The 15,421-nt window shown below is 47.7% G+C and overlaps 1 protein-coding gene and 1 long non-coding RNA gene across 7 annotated transcripts in view; one reads left to right on the top strand and one right to left on the bottom strand.

Annotated features, from left to right (window-relative positions):
* The window catches only part of NPHP4 (nephrocystin 4), a 720,559-nt gene that overhangs the window by 35,277 nt on the left and 669,861 nt on the right, over positions 1-15,421 (bottom strand). For all 5 annotated transcript variants that reach the window (XM_063943436.1, XM_063943435.1, XM_063943440.1 and 2 more), the window contains one exon: positions 1,236-1,415. In XM_063943436.1, the coding sequence (XP_063799506.1) occupies positions 1,236-1,415 (180 nt within the window). The remainder of the gene's footprint in view (positions 1-1,235; positions 1,416-15,421) is intronic.
* The window catches only part of LOC134966581 (uncharacterized), a 289,870-nt gene that overhangs the window by 51,371 nt on the left and 223,078 nt on the right, over positions 1-15,421 (top strand). The window lies entirely within an intron of this gene.

The raw sequence follows: 15,421 nt of genomic DNA, 5'->3' as shown, positions 1-15,421 counted from the left end.
CGTTACCTCAGTGAAGCTCTGAAGGCTTCTGCCGCCTGAGACGTCTTCTGACTTCGTTTCTTCTGGCTCTGTGAGGAGAACGGCGGCGCGGCTCTGGGAGTGAACACCCAGGACGAACCTGTGTTCACCCCCTCTGGAGCTAATGGTGTCCAGTAGCCGAGGAAGCAGAGCCTATCATTTAAGTAGGTCTGCCCCTCTCTCCTCAGTCCCTCAATGCAGAGAGCCTGTTGCCAGCAGTGCTCCCTGTAAAAAGAGAAAAAATCCAAACAAAAATGCTTTCTAAGCAGGAAGCTCAGGAGAGCTCCCTGCAGTGCACCCATTCTCCTCTGGGCACAGTGTAAAACTGAGATCTGGAGGAGGGGCATAGAGGGAGGAGCCAGTGCACACCCATAGTTCAGTTCTTTCTTAAAGTGCCCATGTCTCCTGCGGAGCCTGTCTATCCCCCATTGTCCTTTCCCCAGCATCCTCTAGGACGTTAGAGAAATACAATTTTTCATCCCGACCGTTGACAAGTTTGTATCTACCAATGTCATATTATACATACTGTACATACACAAAGACATACTGTAAATACTGTATACTAACACCCATATGCAGTATTTCCCCATGCTCATTCACTCGCTATCCTTTCTTATAAATAGGTAAATTGGGAAATATCAGGTTGGAAAAAACAAAAGTAAAAAAGTAGATAATCTAAATATAAATAATTGTTTGGTTTTTTGTGAACAGTCCTCCCACAAATCGCATTTAAATATAAACCATAATACGCAATACAATCGTTACTTTTATGGTTGGTTTTCAACAATTTGAGATTATTCACATGAGCAAATTGTTTAAAGTAATGTTGTTATTTTTGATCATAGATTAGATACAGTATCTAAAGACTTAAATATATATCCCAGACCGTGTTCTTTGACATAGCATAATTTGCAATAGTGATAATATCATTAACAAATGTTACTTTGTGTCTTTGGATTGCTCTAATGCTATCTTACAATCACGTGCTTTGAATATTGTGATTGCGCTACTGGTGATCTTTGCTCTGGGCTCACAAATGTCTTGGGTTTAGGGAATTTACTGTATTGTTTAAGTACAATTACTTACGTGTTGTTCTTCTGCAGGTATACATTAGTCACATTTCATAAATTATTTAAGAGCACACAAGGATTATATTTCAATTAGCGCCATACAGACATTATTCATGTTTTGCAAAATAATGAATCATGTAGCCTTACCTTAGAAATGATTGGATTTCGGCTTAATACACAAACCAGCCAGGAAGCCACAAGCTGGTGTTGATCAACGTCTACTAAATTCAGATAGATAAATTTGCTGCTGGCTTTGTAGGGGCGCAAAGCGATGTGAAGGTCTTGTATTCCATTTGGGGGGAGCACAAACACGCTCTCTGGATCAACCTATAACAACAACAGGTAATAATTAGGAAGAGTAACAGCGAATAATCATTCACCTTTTCAAGTTATTTTCTTAGCATTAGAGACATGGCACTTCTAAGGCAACAGACCATCCCCAACAGCCATATACTGACAACGTGCACCACAGCTCACTAATATTTATATAGAGCAAGGCGCTTGTAACAATATATTGTATTTTGCAACAGTTGCTGAAGCCAAAGTTGCCAAGTGTATTAGTGCAATACCTGTTGAAAGAAAGGGTTAGTTTGAAAATGTTTATAGCACTTTTAAGTGATTCTGTAGTCCTTTGTATATATGCGGGTTCCAATGTTTGCCAAAAAAGGGTGAAGTATTTAGTAGCAGTTCCAGTTATTTTTTAAAAAACCTTATTGATAATTTAAAAAACAGGGATTTCTCCCAGGAAGTAGATAAATAAAAGGCGGTATGCACATGGCCAATGCTATAATACTACAGGTATTGCACTTAATGGGGGTTATGTGAAACTGAATTATAAAAATAAAAAAGGATTTTTCAAGAAGCAAATCCTTTTTTATTTTTATAATTCAGTTTCACATAAAGTTTTTAAAAAAGGTTCTTTTGTTATAAAAAATAAGATTTTACTTACCGATAAATCTATTTCTCGGAGTCCGTAGTGGATGCTGGGGTTCCTGAAAGGACCATGGGGAATAGCGGCTCCGCAGGAGACAGGGCACAAAAAGTAAAGCTTTTTCCGATCAGGTGGTGTGCACTGGCTCCTCCCCCTATGACCCTCCTCCAGACTCCAGTTAGGTACTGTGCCCGGACGAGCGTACACAATAAGGGAGGATTTTGAATCCCGGGTAAGACTCATACCAGCCACACCAATCACACCGTACAACTTGTGATCTAAACCCAGTTAACAGTATGATAACAGCGGAGCCTCTGAAAGATGGCTTCCTACAACAATAACCCGAATAAGTTAACAATAACTATGTACAATTTATGCAGATAATCCGCACTTGGGATGGGCGCCCAGCATCCACTACGGACTCCGAGAAATAGATTTATCGGTAAGTAAAATCTTATTTTCTCTATCGTCCTAGTGGATGCTGGGGTTCCTGAAAGGACCATGGGGATTATACCAAAGCTCCCAAACGGGCGGGAGAGTGCGGATGACTCTGCAGCACCGAATGAGAGAACTCCAGGTCCTCCTTAGCCAGAGTATCAAATTTGTAAAATTTTACAAACGTGTTCTCCCCTGACCACGTAGCTGCTCGGCAAAGTTGTAATGCCGAGACCCCTCGGGCAGCCGCCCAAGATGAGCCCACCTTCCTTGTGGAGTGGGCCTTTACAGATTTAGGCTGTGGCAGGCCTGCCACAGAATGTGCCAGTTGGATTGTGCTACAGATCCAACGAGCAATCGTCTGCTTAGACGCAGGAGCACCCATCTTGTTGGGTGCATACAATATAAACAACGAGTCAGATTTTCTGACTCCAGCTGTTCTTGCAATATATATTTTTAATGCTCTGACAACGTCCAGTAACTTGGAGTCCTCCAAGTCACTTGTAGCCGCAGGCACTACAATAGGCTGGTTCAGATGAAATGCTGACACCACCTTAGGGAGAAAATGCGGACGAGTCCGCAGTTCTGCCCTGTCCGAATGGAAAATCAGATATGGGCTTTTGTAAGATAAAGCTGCCAATTCTGACACTCTCCTGGCAGAAGCCAGGGCTAGAAGCATGGTCACTTTCCAAGTGAGATATTTCAAATCCACCTTATTTAGTGGTTCAAACCAATGAGATTTTAGAAAATCCAAAACTACATTGAGATCCCACGGTGCCACTGGAGGCACCACAGGAGGCTGTATATGCAGCACTCCCTTCACAAAGGTCTGGACTTCAGGGACTGAAGCCAATTCTTTTTGAAAGAAAATCGACAGGGCCGAAATTTGAACCTTAATAGATCCCAATTTGAGACCCATAGACAATCCTGATTGCAGGAAATGTAGGAATCGACCCAGTTGAAATTCCTCCGTCGGAGCACTCCGATCTTCGCACCACGCAACATATTTTCGCCAAATTCGGTGATAATGTTGCACGGTTACTTCTTTCCTTGCTTTAATCAAAGTAGGAATGACTTCTTCCGGCATGCCTTTTTCCATTAGGATCCGGCGTTCAACCGCCATGCCGTCAAACGCAGCCGCGGTAAGTCTTGAAACAGACAGGGACCCTGCTGAAGCAAGTCCCTCCTTAGAGGTAGAGGCCACGGATCTTCCGTGATCATCTCTTGAAGTTCCGGGTACCAAGTCCTTCTTGGCCAATCCGGAACCACTAGTATCGTTCTTACGCCTCTTTGCCGTATAATTCTCAATACTTTTGGTATGAGAGGCAGAGGAGGAAACACATACACCGACTGGTACACCCAAGGCGTTACCAGCGCGTCCACAGCTATTGCCTGCGGATCTCTTGACCTGGCGCAATACCTGTCCAGTTTTTTGTTGAGGCGAGACGCCATCATGTCCACCATTGGTCTTTCCCAACGGGTTACCAGCATGTGGAAGACTTCTGGATGAAGTCCCCACTCTCCCGGGTGAAGATCGTGTCTGCTGAGGAAGTCTGCTTCCCAGTTGTCCACTCCCGGGATGAACACTGCTGATAGCGCTATCACATGATTCTCTGCCCAGCGAAGAATCCTTGCAGCTTCTGCCATTGCACTCCTGCTTCTTGTGCCGCCCTGTCTGTTCACATGGGCGACTGCCGTGATGTTGTCCGACTGGATCAACACCGGTTTTCCCTGAAGCAGAGGTTCTGCCTGGCTTAGAGCATTGTATATTGCTCTTAGTTCCAGAATGTTTATGTGAAGAGACGTTTCCAGGCTCGTCCATACTCCCTGGAAGTTTCTTCCTTGTGTGACTGCTCCCCAGCCTCTCAGGCTGGCGTCCGTGGTCACCAGGATCCAATCCTGTATGCCGAATCTGCGGCCCTCCAATAGATGAGGACTCTGCAACCACCACAGAAGAGACACCCTTGTCCTTGGAGACAGGGTTATCCGTAGGTGCATCTGAAGATGCGACCCTGACCATTTGTCCAACAGATCCCTTTGGAAAATTCTTGCGTGGAATCTGCCGAATGGAATTGCTTCGTAAGAAGCTACCATTTTTCCCAGGACTCTTGTGCATTGATGTACAGACACCTTTCCTGGTTTTAGGAGGTTCCTGACAAGCTCGGATAACTCCTTGGCTTTTTCCTCCGGGAGAAAAACCTTTTTCTGAACCGTGTCCAGAATCATCCCTAGGAACAGCAGACGAGTTGTCGGCATTAACTGGGATTTTGGAATATTCAGAATCCACCCGTGCTGTTTTAGCACTTCTTGAGACAGTGCTAATCCCATCTCTAGCTGTTCTCTGGACCTCGCCCTTATTAGGAGATCGTCCAAGTATGGGATAATTAATACGCCTTTTCTTCGAAGAAGAATCATCATCTCGGCCATTACCTTTGTAAAGATCCGAGGTGCCGTGGACAATCCGAACGGCAGCGTCTGAAACTGATAGTGACAGTTTTGTACAACGAACCTGAGGTACCCCTGGTGTGAGGGGTAAATTGGAACGTGGAGATACGCATCCTTGATGTCCAAGGATACCATAAAGTCCCCCTCTTCCAGGTTCGCTATCACTGCTCTGAGTGACTCCATTTTGAACTTGAACTTCTTTATGTACAGGTTCAAGGACTTCAGATTTAGAATAGGCCTTACCGAGCCATCCGGCTTCGGTACCACAAAAAGAGTGGAATAATACCCCTTCCCTTGTTGTAGAAGAGGTACCTTGACTATCACCTGCTGAGAGTACAGCTTGTGAATGGCTTCCAAAACCGTCTCCCTTTCGGAGGGGGACGTTGGTAAAGCAGACTTCAGGAAACGGCGAGGTGGATCCGTCTCTAATTCCAACCTGTACCCTTGAGATATTATCTGCAGGATCCAGGGATCTACCTGCGAGTGAGCCCACTGCGCGCTGTAATTTTTGAGACGACCGCCCACCATCCCCGAGTCCGCTTGAGGAGCCCCAGCGTCATGCGGAGGCTTTTGTAGAAGCCGGGGAGGGCTTCTGTTCCTGGGAAGGAGCTGCGTGTTGCTGTCTCTTCCCTCGACCTGTGCCTCTTGGCAGATATGAATAGCCCTTTGCTCTCTTATTTTTAAAGGAACGAAAGGGCTGCGGTTGAAAAGTCGGTGCCTTTTTCTGTGGGGGAGTGACTTGAGGTAGAAAGGTGGATTTCCCGGCTGTAGCCGTGGCCACCAAATCTGATAGACCGACTCCAAATAACTCCTCCCCTTTATACGGCAAAACTTCCATATGCCGTTTTGAATCCGCATCACCTGACCACTGTCGCGTCCATAAAGCTCTTCTGGCCGAAATGGACATAGCACTTACCCGTGATGCCAGTGTGCAGATATCCCTCTGTGCATCACGCATATAAAGAAATGCATCCTTTATTTGTTCTAACGACAGTAAAATGTTGTCCCTGTCCAGGGTATCAATATTTTCAATCAGGGACTCTGACCAAACTACCCCAGCACTGCCCATCCAGGCAGTCGCTACAGCTGGTCGTAGTATAACACCTGCATGTGTGTATATACTTTTTTGGATATTTTCCATCCTCCTATCTGATGGATCTTTAAGTGCGGCCGTCTCAGGAGAGGGTAACGCCACTTGTTTAGATAAGCGTGTTAGCGCCTTGTCCACCCTAGGAGGTGTTTCCCAGCGCTCCCTAACCTCTGGCGGGAAAGGGTATAATGCCAATAATTTCTTTGAAATTATCAGTTTTTTATCAGGGGCAACCCACGCTTCATTACACACGTCATTTAATTCTTCTGATTCAGGAAAAACTATAGGTAGTTTTTTCATACCCCACATAATACCCTGTTTAGTGGTACCTGTAGTATCAGCTAAATGTAACGCCTCCTTCATTGCCAAAATCATATAACGTGTGGCCCTACTGGAAAATACGGTTGATTCGTCACCGTCACCACTGGAGTCATCGCCTGTGTCTGGGTCTGTGTCGACCGACTGAGGCAAAGGGCGTTTCACAGCCCCTGACGGTGTTTGAGTCGCCTGGACAGGCACTAATTGATTGTCCGGCCGCCTCATGTCGTCAAACGACTGCTTTAGCGTGTTGACACTATCCCGTAGTTCCATAAATAAAGGCATCCATTCCGGTGTCGACTCCCTAGGGGGTGACATCCTCATATTTGGCAATTGCTCCGCCTCCACACCAATATCGTCCTCATACATGTCGACACACACGTACCGACACACAGCAGACACACAGGGAATGCTCCTAACGAAGACAGGACCCACTAGCCCTTTGGGGAGACAGAGGGAGAGTTTGCCAGCACACACCAAAAGCGCTATATATATATCAGGGATAGCCTTATAATAAGTGCTCCCTTATAGCTGCTTTGTTATATCAAATTTATCGCCATAAATGTGCCCCCCCCTCTCTGTTTTACCCTGTTTCTGTAGTGCAGTGCAGGGGAGAGACTTGGGAGCCGTCCTGACCAGCGGAACTGTGAGAGGAAATGGCGCCGTGTGCTGAGGAGATAGGCCCCGCCCCTTTTCTGGCGGGCTCGTCTCCCGCTATTTAGAGAAATTAGGCAGGGGTTAAATATCTCCATATAGCCTCTAGGGCTATATGTGAGGTATTTTTAGCCTTTATAGGTAATCATTTTGCCTCCCAGGGCGCCCCCCTCCCAGCGCCCTGCACCCTCAGTGACTGCCGTGTGAAGTGTGCTGAGAGGAAAATGGCGCACAGCTGCAGTGCTGTGCGCTACCTTTTGAAGACTGCAGGAGTCTTCAGCCGCCGATTCTGGACCTCTTCTGTCTTCAGCATCTGCAAGGGGGCCGGCGGCGTGGCTCCGGTGACCATCCAGGCTGTACCCGTGATCGTCCCTCTGGAGCTTGATGTCCAGTAGCCAAGAAGCCAATCCATCCTGCACGCAGGTGAGTTGACTCCTTCTCCCCTCAGTCCCTCGCTGCAGTGATCCTGTTGCCAGCAGGAATCACTGTAAAATAAAAAACCTAGCTAAACTTTTTCTAAGCAGCTCTTTAGGAGAGCCACCTAGATTGCACCCTTCTCGGCCGGGCACAAAAATCTAACTGGGGGAGGGTCATAGGGGGAGGAGCCAGTGCACACCACCTGATCGGAAAAAGCTTTACTTTTTGTGCCCTGTCTCCTGCGGAGCCGCTATTCCCCATGGTCCTTTCAGGAACCCCAGCATCCACTAGGACGATAGAGAAAGGAAGTTGGCTAAACCAGTGCCATCCTCGATAAAGGGCCTGGAGCCCGAAACGCGTTGGAAGCACTATCACATAGAGCGCAAGTCCGAGTGTACTCTTTTCAGCTAGAGCACACTGGAAAAAAAGCCGCCAGCAAAGCTGATCCTGAGCCGTTACGAATCGCAGCACGGCGCACGGGAGACGCGGCCGGAGTGAGCGGCGCTACGAAGCAAGGGAACCAAGCCGCACGGAGAACCAGTCCACGTCCCACCGCCAGTGAAAACAAGGTGGGTAGTTTAGGGACAGTCAGGGCTGGAACTGCTACTAAATACTTCACCCTTTTTTGGCAAACATTGGAACCCGCATATATACAAAGGACTCAGTAGCGGATCTTGCCACGGGCAAGCAGGACTTTTGCCCGGGGCGTCGCCTTCCGGAGGGCGCAGGGCGCCATCCGGAGCGCGCCGCACCAGGGCAAGATCCGCTGCTGCTGTGTGCCCCCCGTTGCCGCTGGCCGCTGCCCCTGTGAAGGGAAACTAGACGCGTACGCGTCTAGTTTCCATTCGTGGAGAGGTCCTTTACTGTGTGGTGCGTGATGACGTCATCGCGCACCGCACAGCAAAGGTCCTCTCCATGAAGGGAACTAGACGCTACGCGTCTAGTTTCCCTTCGTGGAGAGGACCTTTGCTGTGCGGTGCGCGATGACGTCATCGCGCACCGCACATCATTTCAGTCTGTACAGGGGGCGTAAATGACCATGCCCCCTGTACGAAGCCACGCCCCCTATTGCCGCCCGGGGCGCACAGAGCACCAGAACCGGCCCTGAAAGGAATACAGAATCACTTAAAAGGGCTGTAAACATTTTCAAACTAACCCTTTCTTTCAACAGGTATTGCACTAATACACTTGGCAACTTTGGCTTCAGCAAATGTTGCAAAATACAATATATTGTTACAAGCGCTTTGCTCTATATAAATATTAGTGTTTTGTGTTTTTTTCAAGGCTGCTCAACCATTCAAATCCCGGCATTAGTGCGGTTGTTCTCTTTTTGTGTATAGTGCACCACAGCTCAATCTGACCGTCGGTATAAAAAGTGAAGAATGCCATCTCATTCTACAATCTGGCTGCCTTCTCTGCATGTAGGTATAGGCGTGCGCAGCTAATTATATTAGGGGGTGCAACGCCGGAGGGGCGTGTCTAGCACCGCCTTTTGGGCATGTCTAGCACTATTTTACATTCTCTCAGTAAAATCGCATGACTTAATCACATTACACCACAGAGTATGAGCCGAAATTCACATTACCCCAGACAGTATGAGCTGAAATTCACATTATGCCACACAGTATGAGCCGAAATTCACATTATGCCACACAGTATGAGCCGAAATTCACATTATGCCACACAGTATGAGCCGAAATTCACATTACCCCACACAGTATGAGTCGAAATTCACATTACTCCACACAGTATGAGCCGCAATTCATATTACACCACACAACATGAGCCGAAATTCATATTACACCACACAGTATGAGCCAAAATTCACATTACACCACACAGTATGAGCCAAAATTCACATTACACCACACAGTATGAGCCGAAATTCACATTACCCCAGACAGTATGAGCTGAAATTCACATTATGCCACACAGTATGAGCCGAAATTCACATTATGCCACACAGTATGAGCCGAAATTCACATTACGACACACAGTATGCGCCGAAATTCACATTACCCCACACAACATGAGCCGAAATTCATATTACACCACACAGTATGAGCCAAAATTCACATTACACCACACAGTATGAGCCAAAATTCACATTACACCACACAGTATGAGCCGAAAGTCACATTACACCACACAGTATGAACCAAAATTTACATTACGCCACACAGCATGAGCTGAAATTCACATTATGCCACACAGTGTGAGCAACATAATATATATATATATATATATATATATATATAATGGAGAGAGAGAGGCATGGAGGGGGGGACGACACAAGGTGAGAGGCATGAAGAGCAAGCGAGGCATTGGGACAGAGCGGGGCGGCATGAGAAGAGAGGGGCATGGAGAGAGTGAGAGGCATGGTGAGGGGGCATGGAGAGAGTGACAGGAATGGTGGGGAGATAGAGGGAGGGTGCCGAAAAGAGCTCGTAGACTATTGAAAAGGGAGCGTGGCTTCGCGTGATTGGCACAATCGCGAGCCACGCCTACAATTTTCACCGGTGCTCTGCTCTGAAATGAGCAGATCAGGGAGTGATAGAGAACCTCCCAACTGCCCCACCCCCACCGTGGGACACTGCGTCCCGCGGGAGGAACGGAGGGACAGCAGGACAGACCCCCCAAAAAACGGGACTGTCCTGCAAAAAATTGGGACAGTTGGGAGGTATGCATTTATGCACCTTACAAATCCTGGAGTGCCGCTGCCTTTCTTGGATTAAATACATGGGTTATTTATGCTGAGGGCACCCAGGTACTTCTATTAACTGCAGTGAATTCCGGCCACAAAACAGTGCGTATATATATATATATATATATATATATATATATATATAGTTCTTCAATAAATATGTATATACCCCCCCTTCCCCCCCACACGCTGATTGTTGGCCTCACCTCCAGCAGTACTGAGGAGGCCGACAATCAGTGTTTATGGGTGCCTGCCAGACATTGCTCATACCTCCCAACTGTCCCGATTTTGGCGGGACAGTCCCGTTTTTCACGTTTTTCACGGTCTGTCCCGCTGTCCCACCCGCGGGTCGCAGTGTCCCGCGGGTGGGGGGGCAGTTGGGAGATCCCCCCTGTCACTCGCTGCTCTGAGGAGAGCAGCGGTGAATAGATGCTGTGCGCATGCGCACAGCGTCTATTCCTGGCAGAGAGGGACAGGGGGCATGACCAGCAGCTCTCACAGCGCTGTTCATGCCCCCATAATGATGAAAACAGGGGCGTGGCTGGCGATCGCGGCACTTGCCGCGATGCCACGCCCCCTTTTCGATAGGCCACGCCCCCTAAAAATGGGGGGCGCCCCTTCGACGCGCGTTACTGTCCCTCCTCAACCATTACCAATGTTGTGAGGTATGCATTGCTGCTGCTGGAGGTGAGGCCAACACTGGCAAGCACATCCCCCATAAACAAGCCGGATTGCCCCCCTTAGTCTTCCCCCCCGCTCGGGCGCGGCGCACCTCACAGACGGACCTCTCCTCTCTCTATGGCTGGAAGCGGGAAGGATCTCCTTCTCTACGCTCTCCTGCAGCCTGCTCAGCCACCCGGCTTGGGGCCCGGTATAGTGATAACTCTGGGGCCCCCTCAGATTATATATACATAAAAGCGTAATAAAATTTGCTGTGCTATACAAGAAACTGTTAAACAATAAATAAATATTTATCTGTACACATATATATAAATATGTATACAGATGGAGCCATGCTAATCGTGGCTCCGTCTGTGTCTGGGCGCGCCTATCGCTGCATCTGGGGCATGCGCCTGTGACGTGCACACGCCCCATTCACTAGAATGAGAGCGTCTTTGTGCGCTCCCGGCGTGACTAGGCAGACGGATCGCCTACTCACGCCGGGAGCTCTCGAATGCATTGGAGCCGCACTAGGGGGGTAATTCCAAGTTGATCACAGCAGGATTTTTGATAGCAATTGGGCAAAACCATGTGCACTGCAGGGGGGCAGATATAACATGTGCAGAAAGAGTTAGATTTGGGTGTGTTATTTTGTTTCTGTGCAGGGTAAATACTGGCTGCTTTATTTTTACACTGCAAATTAGATTGCAGATTGAACACACCCCACCCAAATCTAACTCTCTCTGCACATGTTATATCTGCCTCCCCTGCAGTGCACATGGTTTTGCCCAATTGCTAACAAAAATCCTGCTGCGATCAACTTGGAATTACCCCTAGATACTCCAGCTGTATCTCTCCTTCCTCCTCCACACACACCACAATCTGAGTCACCCTCTCTCCTTCCTCCCACATACCCCACTGTCTGTCTCTCCCCAATGACTCCATGCTGCATTCCCAGCTCCCTCACTTTATCCGAAAGCCCTGTATCCCTTCACCAATCCACTCTTACCCCAGGGAGATACTCACCTGTGCTACACTCCCCAGTATCCAGACACGAACACCGCACAGCAAGTACCATGCGGACCTAACAACACACCATAAAGGCTAGCGCAGGCGACAGGAATCCTGGCCAGTGGAGCTGCTGCCATGTTCCGTAACTGCCTGCAACAGAGCTGGACCTGGACGAGCGGCTGCACATTCATGTCACTCTCAGGCAGCGTCCACACCGCCTACAGCTTGCTTCCCTATTTGGATAACATAGCTCACATCCCTGCCGGGCACTAAGTGATGTATCCTTGGGGCCCCTCTGATTCCTGGGGCCTGGTACAGGTATCCCCTTTTACCCGCCCCCCCCCCCCCCTCTTCCCCCTCCCCTTACATGAGTTGTCAACCAGCACTTAAGTTCCAAGGTGAGTCACTTTGAAATGTATTGGCAGAGTGTGCCAAGCAGTGCGTTTAATTCCTTAGACGCAGGCAGTGCCATTTCTTGCGGCGGGTGAGCCGTGCAACCGCACGGGGCGCCCGCCGCGGCACTTTGCGGGTCCTTGTTTCCCCCTCCTCCGTCTTCTTGAGTACTCCTGCTCAAGTGGTGGAGATTTGCGGAATGGCGCGGTTGCGTTGTGACGTCACAACGCAATCGCGTCATTCCGCGAAACTCCACCCCCCGAGCGGAGTACTGATGACAAGAGGAGGGGGAGCCAAGCTATTACTAGGAGGAGACGGCCGGCGCGAGGAGGGAGAGGCGGCCCGAATAGTGGGAAGAACCTCTGCAAATGTAACTAGTCTCTCTCTCTCCCCCCCCCCTCCCTTCCTTCCCCCCACTTGACACTTGCCTGTCTAATGTGTAAAATGGGGACTCTTGCCTGCCGTACTGTGTAAAATGGGGACACTTGCCTGCCGCAATGTGTAAAATGGGGACACTTGCCTGCCGTAATGTGTAAAATGGGGACACTTGCCTGCCTAATGTGTAAAATGGGGACTCTTGCCTGCCGTACTGTGTAAAATGGGGACTCTTGCCTGCCGTACTGTGTAAAATGGGGACTCTTGCCTGCCGTACTGTGTAAAATGGGGACTCTTGCCTGCCGCACTGTGTAAAATGGGGACTCTTGCCTGCTGTACTGTGTAAAATGGGGACTCTTGCCTGCCGCACTGTGTAAAATGGGGACACCTGCCTATCGTAATGTGTAAAATGAGGACACTTGCCTGTTGTAATGTGTAAAATGGGGACACTTGTCTGCCGTAATGTGTAAAATGGGGACACTTGCCTGTTGTACTGTGTAAAATGGGGACACTTGCCTGCATAATGTGTAAAATGGGGATTTAATGTATCAAGGGCATTGCGGTGTATGGCATATATATATATATATATATATATATATATATATTTATTTAATTTTTTTTTCCTGTGGTGGGCGTGATCTGTTGATACAAGGTCAAAAACTGGGGTGTAAGGTGGTCTCTTCAGATGAGGCCACACATATTTTAATGAGACCACACCCATGTTTAGGCCACGCCCCCTTGCCGGGAGCACGCGCGTATTTTTTTTTTTATGTCAATGGGGATGGGGGGGGGGGGGGGGGGGGGGGGGCATTTTGAAATCTTGCAATGGGAGCCAAATTGGCTAGAAACAGCCCTGGATGCAGGGAAGGTAAGGGAGGCTTTCTTATTGTCTGTAAGATAATGTGTAAAATGTCCCTAATAGCCTCAATCATGAGTTGCACCCCCTTAGCAAGGGATGCCTCTCCCCCCCCAGCAGTGGGAGCTGAATACGATAAAACCTCTACAGATTGTCTTAAAACCTGTGTTTCAGTCTCATTATGAGCTATCCTATCCTAGCTATCCTAGCTTCTGTCCTGTCAGCGGAGATAGGAGCCATTAACCTCTAGGTTGGATCCTACTCCCCCCCCCCCCCCCCCCCTAAGTCCCATGAAGCAGGGAGGCTGTTGCCAGCAGCCTCCCAGTAGCAAACTCTTTCAAAAAATAAATAAAACTAGAAAAAAACTCATAGGAGCTCCCCTAGCTGTGACCGGCTCCACCGGGCACATTTTCTAAACTGAGTCTGGTATGAGGGGCATAGAGGGAGGAGCCAGCCCACACTATTAAACTCTTAAAGGGCCCATGGCTCCCAAGGGACCCGTCTATACCCCACTGTACTAATGTAGACCCCCAGCATCCTCTAGGACGTAAGATAAATAACAAATTACAGAAAAAAACTAAGAAAATTGATACAAGGACAATTATTTGGGTCATTTTCATCCACACTGTAGAAACTTTGTATTGAGTCTGAAGTCCAGATGAATGTCAATTAGCGCCGTGCCACCTAATCTGTACCTACAATTAAATGTAATTATGGGACAACTGAAGCAAGCAAAGCAATAGTATGATACAGAGTGGGGTGGAAGCTTCGGTGATTTAAACAGCTGTGTGACCTTATCTTCTGCTTGCAGGATAAATTAAGTCTCTCTCTTATCTTCATAGCTGCTTCAGAAATGTTGTATTTAGCTTATTTAAAGTGAAGAAAAAGATCCACACCCACTAACCAAAGGAGCTACGTGATTTACTGGTAGCGGTTCCTGCCTTTATAAAAGAAGTAGAGCAGAGGGTCCCAAAGTCTGCCATTATAGTCGGAGGATTTCCATGCTTGAGCACAGGTGACTTAATAATTACCTCAGCTAATTGGACTTAACCATCTGGGCTCAAGCATGGATATCCTAAAAACCTGAACTGTAATGATGGAGTTTGGGAACCTCTGAAGTAGAGGATTCTAGAAGCTCTCATGATGAGTTTGGCGCAGGCAACCAATAGAAAGAGTCAATAGCACTTAATATAAATGGCTTCAAATGTATTTAAAAGTTCATTTCAGTTGGTTCAAACACCCAACAGAGGGTATGGAAAATGTCTTGCATAAAGCATGTGGAAGAACAATAGCATAAACTGGTTACGCGTTTCACCGGTATGCTGCCAGATTCTTCAAACTCTCTTTTAGCTTGGACGCAAATGGTGGACGTAAATCACATCGTGGCTGCGTCTTCATATGTAGAAGTATTGCAGAAATATGCTAATGCCACAGCTGTTGGGATTTGTACAGAGACGACCACTGGCTGTGCCTTTAATCCTCTGCTTGTGTACATAGATGCATCGTCAGCAACATCGGTGGCACCAATGAACCCCCCTGTTACATCAAATAAATGCAGACTGACTGTCAGTCACTTTGGGATCAAATCCACACTGCGAAAGCTGTCACATTGTGTGACACATGAGCAGTACAAAAAAAAAATCAGCCAACTGCGCAAACATTGCCGTCGCGTCTACCTCTAACGCTTGAGAGAAGATCTCACAGCTCTCCTTCTATTGCATATAAAGGATATATTGGTATAAACAAGACTGAAGAAGTGGGCAGTGTAATGGTGAAACGCGTAAGCAGGTTATGCATTGTTTTCCCTGCCACCTACGGGGGGTTTCAACCAACTGCAATGAACTTTAATAAATTTTAAGCCATTTACAATAAATGGTATTGTCTCTTTCTATTGGTAGAACATGCAGCAAAAAAGAACCGTTCCTGTATAAAGCCTATTTAAATTGGATAGGAAGCCCAACTCAAATAACTGGCTGCTATGGTTCAATTACTGTTCACCACAGGGACCCGCCGGGGCTTGTAGTTCAACAACGTGGAGAACAAT

This window comes from Pseudophryne corroboree, chromosome 10 (genome assembly GCF_028390025.1).
Source record: "Pseudophryne corroboree isolate aPseCor3 chromosome 10, aPseCor3.hap2, whole genome shotgun sequence".
In the NCBI taxonomy this organism is placed as follows: Eukaryota; Metazoa; Chordata; class Amphibia; order Anura; family Myobatrachidae; genus Pseudophryne; species Pseudophryne corroboree.
This window is presented reverse-complemented; position numbering and strand designations above follow the sequence as displayed.